The 11,759-nt window shown below is 42.1% G+C and overlaps 1 protein-coding gene across 3 annotated transcripts; it reads right to left on the reverse strand.

The window, feature by feature from the left end:
* Window positions 1-1,705: 1,705 nt before the first annotated feature.
* LOC128743093 (serine protease snake-like) lies at window positions 1,706-3,778 on the reverse strand. 3 transcript variants are annotated; one of them, XM_053839614.1, is made up of 5 exons: window positions 3,087-3,778; window positions 2,727-3,020; window positions 2,465-2,647; window positions 2,234-2,375; window positions 1,706-2,159 (listed from the first exon to the last, which is right to left on the reverse strand). In XM_053839614.1, the coding sequence occupies exons 1-5, from the start codon at window positions 3,766-3,768 to the stop codon at window positions 1,868-1,870; spliced, it is 1,593 nt and encodes a 530-aa protein (XP_053695589.1). In that variant the 5' UTR covers window positions 3,769-3,778; the 3' UTR covers window positions 1,706-1,867. The 3 variants fall into 3 exon arrangements, with proteins under 3 accessions (XP_053695589.1, XP_053695588.1, XP_053695590.1); XM_053839613.1 differs by having other exon boundaries at window positions 2,718-3,020; XM_053839615.1 differs by having other exon boundaries at window positions 1,943-2,077; window positions 2,184-2,375; window positions 2,718-3,020.
* Between the last annotated feature and the right edge of the window lie 7,981 nt (window positions 3,779-11,759).

Below are 11,759 nucleotides of genomic sequence, written 5' to 3' on the forward strand. Positions count from 1 at the left end.
ACCTGGCGAAAATCGGGAAGCTGCAGTGGGTCGGCCACGTCGCAAAGATGCCGGTCGACAGTGCACTGAAATCTGTTCTCTTCGAAAACTCCACCGGCACCCAGAGGGACCCAACGTACAAATAGCTCGATTAGGTTGTCGAAACGCTCAACAAATTGGCGACGAATAGCTCAGGACCGAGTACAGTGGAGGGCAGCTCTTGATACAGCAAATGCCACCCCCGCTCTAAGTTGCTGGAAGACAAAGTGAGTATCATTTGGTTTGCAGTAGTCATGACAAAAACAATCAAGCAACTGCGCTTGGTGCTCTATTCGTACTGCTAGCTCCACCCCGGAGCGAAATAGTTGGACATCGTGAGGCACTTCGTATCCACCGGTTATAGTAGATTACGTTTACAACACATCGCCTTTTGAAGAAAGAATGGGGCGCCGAATGGAAGCCTGGTTCCGGTCATCCGACAGTGCTGCGCAACCGTAAAGTGCAGCAGAACATAAACGAGAAGACCGAAAGCAAGGTGGCCCCGTTCGTTCCGCACCTTGGGCCTAGAGGTCGGAGCAACCGTTCCAGTTACAAAGGATGACGAGACACTGGACATCTGTAACTGGCAGGTGACCAGATACGATATTTTGGTGACAGATCAGATCAGGGAACCCCATCGCTAAAAACAAAGTAAATAAGCATTCGTTGAAATGTTTAACCAGTTTAACTAGTGTTTCTGTCTGAATAGGTCCAGACTCCTGATCTGATGACTTCCGTGGGTGGCCACGGCGCTTTGCGAGCTTTGAGGCTCTAACCACCAACCGGAACGGGACAACCCTGACGGAAGACTTCAAGGCCGGCCACATCTTAGTTCATTCCATTTTGGATATCTTCTTGATGAATGTAGTACTCACCGCTGTCCCGGAGCTCTTCGAGAAGCTGTCATCCGGTAACTACAATGTCGTGGTGCTCAAGCTGGCTGGGCCTTTGCTGAAACGGTGAATCCAGGTGAAAATACAATCGTGCTACTGGTTCGAGTTCCAGCATAGCGTCGACGAAAACATAGATCTCGAATAGCCTTTGGATACTGGGGAGGAGGTTGGCCAGGCGCAAGAGTTCATTCTCTACAAATCTACAAATTGATTGTATTTTTCTAGAATTTAGTTTAGAATAGTTGCACAAAAGACAACTCAATCAATTGCCATACCATCCAGGGCTACTTCGCTGTATCCCTTCAGTATCCCAGTCTCTTTGGCAAAGTTGTCAGGCTATTCCTTATTTGGCCGCATGAGTACGCTTCCGCGAGTGGCCGCAACAGTCACTTTCTTCGTCAACGTACGATTTTAGTTTCCACAGGACTTGGTTACCCGGTTTTCATTCTGCATTGGTTAATTTGCCAAGTTATGATACGTGAGCAGCTAAAAATGCCATCGCGGCTTGTTTTCATTAACTTTTTCCAAAAGTAAAAAGAGGTTGACAGAAGGATGTAAATATATGAAAGATATTACTTGCCATAGATTGAATATTCGTTACTATAAAATGAGTAGCTACTCGATTTTTCCATTAGATATATGATAGCTTAATTAAAAAAAATCTTTTGTGATACCTGTAAAATTCAAATTTGCTAACGCTTCGGGACCATCATCGCAACCAATGGAATATTCTTTCGATTATTAACATAGTTTAAGTGGTTTTTCATGGACACAATCGATTGCTCGAAGTCCGTTGTAGGTAATAGTTTCAAAATGAAGACAAAGTTTGTTTTGCACAGCCATTTCGTTTGCGCCCTGACTTGAGACGGTACTGTAACATATTTCCAATACACGGTTATTGCTCCACAAATCGCGACGATGGGTGAAAACATTGTCTCGTTTCGTGTGTCGGTCCATTAGCCCCACACAAGGCGTTCAATCCACGGGATGAATTTGCTCAACTTGACGAAACGAATCTTAGAACACGTGGCATTGACGACTACTCCCACCAAGCGGTATGATTCGCCGTCTGAATTCTGAATCATTAGTGATGGGGCTATCAGTTGATTGAAGCATTTAGACGATTTGTCCGTTGTTGGGTCGATTCGCAACCGTCTGGAAAGATACTTCGCAGCGGAGTATAGAAATATTTTCCCCATGTCCGGTTCATTGCCGCTCCAGAGGCAAACAAACTGACCGGTCGGAATCCTGAAATAAATTTGATAAACTAACCTTTAATAATCCCGTTGGCACAGAATGGATGATATAAACTAGGGTCATACGATATGTTCCGTTCGAGCTCAATTAGTGCGAGGTTGTTTTCCTCTGATGGAGTCCGGGCAAATGCTGGATACTGATGGAAGCTTTTTATCTCGTGCCGTAGCGTATAATCTTCCGTTTCGACAACAACGAACTGTGCGCTCGCTGTGGTTGAATCGGGATGCGACGACGCCCAATATAATATGCGATTTATTATTCCGAGCGTACAATCATAAATCAAGTGTTGAACCCACCTGCACTTTTTTCGAAGGTTTCTAGTGAACGACAGTCTGCCGTGGAAATTAGGTAACGTTCGCTTATCACTATAGCAAAACAATCAATCACACGGCTGAATGGAGTATCCTTTGCAACATACGTCAGATAGGACAGATCCTGTAAACGGTTGTTCCGGTTGCTGTTTTCATATTCTGCACACTCTGTGGAAGAACAAATCATGTATCGATACTATCGAAGAAGATAAAAAGACACGTGATTTATTTTTATCACTTTTATCACTGATTCTTTCAGACGAATTAAAAGTAGCCACGGTGGAACTGATTGTTATTGGCTCAACGGACGAATTATTTGCTCCAAAAGTCTCGGCAATCACAAATCCGTCTTGGTTGGTGATTTTCTCTATCCACTGCAAATAACTTGCCACGTTCACGAAGCCAGCATAACTATGAGCATTGCACAATGATGCTGTATGTTCTCTCAGACCAGTAAAGGAAATAATTCCGCGGGCTATCCAAGTTCCATTCACATTGATTGCGAATGCTCCACCGCTATCCCCGTTACAGACACTGGTTCCTTTCAATTTAATTTAATTTTTAATCAAATGAAATTATGTTTTTAATTCAAATTCAGATATCTTACCATTTCGAAGACCAGCACAAAACATTCCTTCGTATAGAATTTGCGAAAACAAATCCCTGTCGCTTTGTAGGCATTCCAGGAAGCTCACCATGGGAAGCTTTGCCGACTTCAAAACATTTGCCAACACATCGTACTCAGTCAAGCCCCACCCTGAAACGACCCCTGTCAGCTCGAAACCTCCACCAAACCGTTGAACATCCCAGAGACAAATCGGCTGAACGTAAGCGTTAAACTCGACCACGGTTTGCAATACTAGCAGCGCGATATCGTGTCGATAAGAGCTGGCGGTGTAGTTTTCGTGACGATAAATCTTCCCCACCCGATGCTCCTGAGTGTTCCGGCTAACCGTAAGTAGTTCGAACATTCCGAGCCTCACGGAAACACCACCGGCGGTAATCAGAAAACCATTTTCTTGATCGGTAACACAATGGGCGGCTGTAGCAACTATTCGATCACTGATCAAGAATCCACCGCAAACATACGAGCTGCCCAGCAGTTGGACACGGTAAATGGCAGCGTGCCAGGGAAATTCTCCCGGGTATGTGGCACGGCCTGCCGTGATCACTCCTACCGATTGGATCGGACGCTGTCCACACTGGTGCCGGTACTGATCGGATTGCACCTGAAGGGCTTCCAGCTGGGATAGGATTAGTATCATAAAAAGTGCAAATGACAATTTCATCACGTGTGTTCGTCAGCATTCAGTTTAGTACCTAACTTCCGGAGATGTAAGTAACTACTATTGAATACATTTTCAACCGGTTCGCATTGCGTGCTTGTTTGAGATGCAACTCAACCTCTTTTTATATGTTACGTAATTGATAGCAATAACTGATTTTCAAAATATAAACATTTATGTCAACAAACTCGGCGAGATTAATGTTTGTTGATAATGCTGTTGTTGTTGTTGTTTAAATGAGCTCTTTTCTACGGCAGTTACAGTTTATAACGTTAATACAAACACGCACACGCTTTTTATTTACGCGGATGTTACAATTTCGCATAAACTATGCTAGATTTCTCTGTTATATCTTGAAGCTAAATGCAAATACTTGATGTTTGGGCATTTTTTAAAATTATCGCATGAGTTTGGGCCGCAAGAAATTTTTTTACAGGAACAGTTGCCAGACTTATAAACGAAAGCAATGTGTAAAAAATTTCAGGTCTCCTGTTTTCCAAGAAAATTCTAAAGAAAATCTTCCGATTTAATCGAATATCGCTTATTTTTCAATTTCTTAATTCAAGCTGCTTCAAGCCCCCGTAGAATAAGTTTTTTTTTAAATTTGAACGAATATTTAAATTAGCACTCCAGATACTAATGTAGTCCAAATTTTTCAGCGTAATTGAAAACTTGAAGTTAGGAAATGAATGGTCTACCTCTTGGAACCAGTTGGAACCATTTACTTACATTTCCATATAACTGACTGACTGACTGACTGACTGACTGACTGACTGACTGACTGACTGACTGCCGTCTTGCAGACTTGTATGTATGTATGTATGTATGTATGTATGTATGTATGTATGTATGTATGTATGTATGTATGTATGTATGTATGTATGTATGTATGTATGTATGTATGTATGTATGTATGTATGTATGTATGTATGTATGTATGTATGTATGTATGTATGTATGTATGTATGTATGTATGTATGTATGTATGTATGTATGTATGTATGTATGTATGTATGTATGTATGTATGTATGTATGTATGTATGTATGTATGTATGTATGGGGGCAGCCACCATCACCTCAAGGGTTTCCCATTGTTTGCAAGTAGAATTACTGCAGAATTTATTTTATCTACCTAGCAATTTTCATGTCAATGCTGTTCGTGAAGGACCAAATGGGGTTAGGTGGATCTATAAGCAATTCCGCTTATATAATTGCACGGGAATATAAGACACTCCTTCCAGCATAGACTTCCGGTTTCTAGATACATAACTTCGCCGTGTAAACTTGTCTTGTGTGATGATATGTGTGCTAGAAGGGCGCGTCAAAATCTTCTCCGACCTTATATGACTTGGGCTGGTTACTACATCCCTCATCCAGTCTTCGATTCATTCGATACCCTGATGCTCCTCCCCCTTTACGATAAGGATGGTATATGGCAATGTTATAAAATATGTGTTATATGAATATACATTATATGAAGATATATGGACAAAAATAGAACTATCTCACCAGCAGTCCTTCGAATGGAATAGAGTGGCATCATTTGAGTTTACATGAGTGCTTCCATTATTAATTTAATTTTTTCTTCTGGTATCCATCAGCATTATTTAAACTTTCTTCGGCCCGAGTACAGTAGAAGGTGCTTGCTTCATGAGCTAAAACGAAACAAATAATTAAAATAACTCATGTTAGTAGGTAAGACTAACAAAACAAGGTCGTGTGGCTCAGCCGTCGTCCAAACCCGCAGTTTTGAGATCAGGCAGCCGGGAACCACCCATCATCGCACCTCCTAGTTTGGCTACTCAATAGAGCATTACCGGGTAATGCCACGTGGAGACGCTAGGTAGGGGCTTTGGATGGCTGGAGCTATGTTGGACGCTTTCTGATTTGCCTTCCCCATTTCATACCCGCGCGCCGTCTTGCAGACTTGTAGGCATAAAATAGAGCTACAGTGGTTCATATTCAGTATAGCTGCCTCTTCATAGTCATCCTATTCCAACCTCTTCATAGTATTAACCGGGATACGAGCAAATTTGGTGGAAATCGAGTAACAGACCCCGGTGGAAGCCAAGGTCAAATGCTGACAGGGAAGGAGGATTCTTTCCAGCCAGATACATGGTAATAAATCGAATTTGATGCGCAAAATTGGCATATCCGTGCTATTTTGGAGGCGATATACGTGATGAGGAATAATTATACGCATTTTATCTATATAAGTATGTATATACGATATAATCCGATTCAGCGCGACTCGCTTTATACTGCTATACAATTCCGTGCTGAAAATCGTGTGTGTCAGATATTTTCATTATATATGACTGAATATCAACGTGGGCGCACTTTTTTAAACATTAGTGACGATTCTGAATTTGTTAAGAGATGTTTACGAAAATTTTCGTACATTGATGTACGATTTGGTGCTAGCTGGGTTTCGTTCATCCTCAAGTCTTCCAAGCCGCTCCCACAAAAAAGTATAAGGGCCCTAGTGGCACGGGCGCAGGTTTGACGTAGGACTACGAATGTAGAGCATTTCGTCTCCCAATGCTAAAACCGGTGATTTTTGTACGACTTTCATATATAGATGCCCAAGTTGCGCATTAAAGGATTATGTTCTTGCATGTGAGCAATTCATAATTTCAACTCTTCAGCTAATTTAAATGGTGGACCTGAAAAGGTCCGTTTGTCAGTCTCGAATTCTCAAATTTCTGACTCGTGGTGCCCATTGTTTACATTCGGCCAACAGATAGGTTATTGGAGTGTGGATTAATGATGGGAATACTGTTTACCGGACAAACACTACTGGTAGGATCTGTAATCAAACTAGACTTTTATGTTTTTGATGTTATGTTATGATGATGTTATGTGTCGCAAGCTAGCTGCCTGCCGATGTGTCGCCAACCAAAGCCGCTGACCGAATGACGTTGCGCACCGTAATGCAAGTAATGTTTCAAATAAAACCTTTAAAATGATGCCACGGATGCGACTCGAAAGCTGCCTGCTCGATGTAACGCCAACCAAAGCCGCTGACCGAATGACGATGAGCAGCAAAAGGCAGGCAAACAGAAGCAATGTTTCAAATACAACCTTTCCTGCCGATGTGTCGCGACCGAATGACGATGCGCAGCAAAAGGCATAGCAGCCAAAACCATATCATTCGCTGGCGGATGAGTGGATGGATTCTTCGGTTTGTTGGCGTCTCGCTTGGTGAATTTGGATGTCTTCGTTGCATTATCCGTGGAAGCAGCAACAGCTAGAGGATAAATTAAATACAATCATAAGGGAGCTTAACGCATAGCTCTTCTCCTACATATTTCAGTCATCCGTGCTAGGGAAGCATTGACGTGGGAAGACGAAAAAATGAAAGTAATGAAATGATGAATAGTCGTCTAATATTTTCTTAATTATTAAACGTCTGTTAGGGAAACATGTAATCTACTGTGTTGAATTAATTTTTAAAAAAATTTGCAATCGATTGATACTAATATCTCTAGAATCTATTGCGGATGACTGAGTTATAAGCGCAAACTATAACCACTTTTCGTTACATGTTCCCTTTTCGTTTTTCTAAAGTGCTCCCCCATATAGATTGAATAGAAATCAAAGACGTAGTTGTACGTCAAAATTAATGAGTAATGTATGAGAAACAAGAAATTCATACTGAAACGATCAGAATAGATCTATGCGACGAAAAAGGACAATGGGTTGGAAACTCGGGATGAGGAAGTGCCGATTGCTCAACATCCAAGGGAGCACACGAGTGCTCTCCGACGTATTGAAGAGCTGCAAGTTCAACGTCGCAGTGCCGCAAGAGGTTTGCTAAAAGGACTCAATGGTTCGTACGTTCAGAGATGGACATGTGATCTACCAGTGCTCCAGCAACGCACGTGAGCTGAGTACAGCTTTCATAGTGACGGGCGAGATGAAGAAACGGGTGGCCAATCAATCCTTGAAGTTGGAGCTCGACTACGACCACTGCACAAAACATGTCAGCAAGATCGTCATGCTCAATCCAGTAGGTTAAAGCGTTCAGCGTACACTTGCTGACTAACGAAACGGTCCTAAAACTTATCGACTTTGCCGCCTCCAAGAACATGGTTGTACATAGTACCTTCTTCTAGCATACACTCCTTCACAAGTACACTTGGAGTTCACCAAATCAGACAGAACCACAGATCGACCACGTTTCGATCGATTGTTGGCACTTTCCAGACATCATTGACGTCAGATCCTTTCGAATCGCTACCGTGGATTCGGACCATTACCAAATGATGGTTAAGATGTGCACGAAATTTTGCATTGTGAACAAAATTCTATACTGACGCTTCGGTTAAATCTCGCAACTGAAGCAGCTAGACATTGCCGTAAACTAAGCGCATTCACTCGAAGCTGCGCTGCCGGAAGAGGATAAGTAGGACGAAGCTCCTCTCGCGGACTGTTGGAACAGCATTAAAACAGCCCTCAGTAGTGTAATGGAGAGCTCCATCGGGTACGTGGCATGAAATCAACGGTGACTGGTATGACGATGAATGTAGGAAGGCTGATAGATGAAAAGAACGCTACGCGGATGACAAAGGTGCGTTGTGTCCCACGTCAGAACGTGAAAAGACATAAACAAATGAAAATGCAGTGGATCCAAATCTTCCGGGAACAAATATGCGTTGCCAGGGAGAGTCGGAGCAGCTGCATCGTTTTCAGGGAACGCGAAACTTCTACCTTAAACTTAACGCACCCCGCAAAGGGTGTTGTGTCGCGAACCGAAATGTGTTGGGTTAAGAATGGCAGTATTTTGACGGACGATCGTGAGGCGAGCGAAAGGTGGAAGCAGCACTTCGATGAGTAACCTGAATGGCACTCAGGCAGAGAACCATAGAGGCGGGGATGCAGATCCTTCAATAATACAGAATTCTTACGTTCCATTTATTCTTTGACTTCAATTTCTGCACATTATACTGTCGACCGAAAAGAGTTATGGAAAATCATAGAGAACGGCCTCCGCAGGAAGCTGATCTGACTGATTTAATCTCGAGGAGGTCCTGCGAGTACTCGGATTTTTCGAAAGACGAGTGCTATCTTCGGTGGCGTAAAGGAGTATGGAGTATGGAGGCGGTGGATAAATCTTAACCTCGCACAACTCTATGGCGAACCCAGTATTCAAAAGATGGCTAAAGCTGGACGGCTGTGATGGGCGGGATATGTTACGACATATTTTTGCAATGAGTTAATTTGTTACATATAGATAAGTTCGTCATTATAATGTTGTCGGATTTTTCCGAAACATGTTTTCGTTACGGTTCATCTTCTATTAAGGTCTAGGTACGTCAGTGCCTGCAAGGGATCTAGTATTTATTTCTGCAAAGTACCTTATCCTTATCACTTTTTTACACTCTTAATTTATCCCCAAACAAACTGCTTCAAAGAAACAATCGAACAGCAACGATTTGTAGCAAAACGTTGTCGCTAAGCCGACACGTCCCAATGATGTATCGACTGTACTTGCGGTATCAAAACCACCCGTTCAGGTCGTTCGAATACATACTTTTCTTTTGCAATATCCTTCGTCAGTGGATGCTGCACCGAAAAATCAATTTGGCATGCAACCGGTAACAGTAGCTTTTATCATTTTGTTTCCTTCATTTTTATTGTCGGTCTATTTGTTCTCAATTGAGTCTTTTGCTTTCGGCTTTTAAGCTAATACCCACAAATAAGCAGATAAATTCAAATTCAATGTATCTGAAGAAATATGATAGAGAGATTTCCCAGTATGGCTCAGTTCGGTGTTGATCTGATACTAACTCAGTGTTAAATCTCGTGCACGAATGAAATTATAAATATTAATGCATCCGTTTTGCAGCAGGCAAATGAAATAATAAATGGATACAGGTTAAATCATTAAGGCTATGGCCCCTCCACTGATAGCAACGGGCCCATAAATCGCTACCGTGATATGCGATGCCCAAACGATGCTGTTCTGCTACCTTCCTACTACCTGACTAGCAACAACAGCACAGGGCAGGGACTAGATAGGCGAACGTTTTTACGGCAGAGGAGCATAAATTATCTGATACTTTTTTGGTTCATTGAGCCTTCGGGGCCAGTCAACCAACCAACCAACCAACCAACCGATGCACCCGTTTCATTAACTAACTACGGGTAAGAAATATTTATGTCGCGCTTGGTCGAATATCGGGTCGTTTCTTGCCGGCAAAAATTTATCATTCCACTGACTAGATGCCGACAATGGGTGGTTTCCGCTTCTGAGGCGCGAAGGGCGAAGAAAAGAAGTCTGTGGGTTGATGTGTAAAAGTCCCGAGATTGGCAGCGTTTTTTTTCTGTATTTACCATGTTTATCATGTTAATTTCGATACAACCACACTTTAATGAGTCAATTAGCATAATATTAAGTCGGCATCATAAATTCCCGTTGACGGTAGCGCTTCAGCGAAAGCAACCGTCGTCGGTACGTGAGGAAAAAAATCTGGACTTGTTGATCGGAGTAGTGGCGGTTGTCAGATGAGTGTGAGTTATTTATAGCGAAGAAAAAAACAGTGTATTACCAAGGGGTTTGTCAATTTTCAAACGATTGACGGGTGATAAAAGTGGCCGCATGTGTGGTCCAGAATTGCCGACAGTTTGGATGCTCTTTTGGTCTCATTCCGTATATATTTCCTTTTCTACGGTTATGATTGAACAATCTTGAAAAACACAAGCAACGTTAAACAAGTGAACTTTATGATTCTAATACTTACTTGCTTCTAGCAGGATATCCGTATTAAGCCGTATCAAGAATTCCTACTGGGTACTCACTACTGGGCTACTCGTCGCCAATTTGTTGAGCGTCTCGACACAAGCAAGTCGGCTTGTATGGATTACCAATCGGTAAAATGTTGAAGACATTTTACCGATTCGATTTCTTTTAATCAGTACACAATACATATAAGGTACCGGAGGGTATTTTCAGTACGCTACTAAATTCGGCCTGCATTCCCATTTCTTGTTGCGCTTTCCCAAACAAAAACTTTGCTGCAATATACTGAAATGAATGTAACTCTTACAGGCTTTGATGTGTTAATTTTATTTTTATACAATTTTTATACAATAAACATTAAAACCACTGTTTCTCCACTAGCACGTAATTGGGCCGAAAAAACAGAAGCAATCGCTTGCGTGTATCCGCTCTCGATGACGGTTTGGAAATCACACAATTATGGTCACATTTACTTATTCTAGCAATTAAATAGCTGTTAATACGGTATCACAGAACTATTCTACTTCTTTTAATCACGGAGAAACACAAAAATTCTCCTCTGATATGAAAATATAAATCAATTTTCATTAACTAGCAATTTACAGCATTTTGTTTTTAATTTCAGGCTAAAAAAGAGGTGCTGCATTAAATATGCGAGGTAGATGCGCCTGGAATTCTTCTCTATCGTGCACATGTTGTAATAGCTATTTTTCGAGTGACAGCCAACGCTTCGACCGATCCTTTTTTTCTACCGCAGTCACACCAACGCGCATTCAAGTTCACACCGTCCGTTTAGAGGTGGAATACGAACGCTATGCATAACACAACTGGCAGTTTGCTCAGTCAAACGCCGATTGCACGCAGCAGAACGAATGCGTTCTAAAACTTTTTGACATTTTCTTTTCGATCAAGTTGCCTTTACCGTTTGGAGCAGCGAATGACTGCAAAACAGTCAAATGACTGGCAATCACCACGCTAACGAAAAGCAACCGCACAATCGTACTACAAAAAAACAACCACTACATGTGCATGGAAGAAGTCGGTTGGACTCCGTCCAATACAAACGAATATTTTGCTTGCGTCGGACCGACGTCCGGGTGACAAACTACACACTCAAAAAGTTCGGTAAAATTTACCGAAATTTCAACAGCCGAGCAGTTCGGTAAAAATGTCGATGGTGCAAATCGACGTTTACGGAGCTTTAGTAACGTTTGGTAACATAAAAAATTTTACCGAACGGTCGGCTGT

The sequence above is a fragment of the Sabethes cyaneus genome, chromosome 3, assembly GCF_943734655.1.
Source record: "Sabethes cyaneus chromosome 3, idSabCyanKW18_F2, whole genome shotgun sequence".
In the NCBI taxonomy this organism is placed as follows: Eukaryota; Metazoa; Arthropoda; class Insecta; order Diptera; family Culicidae; genus Sabethes; species Sabethes cyaneus.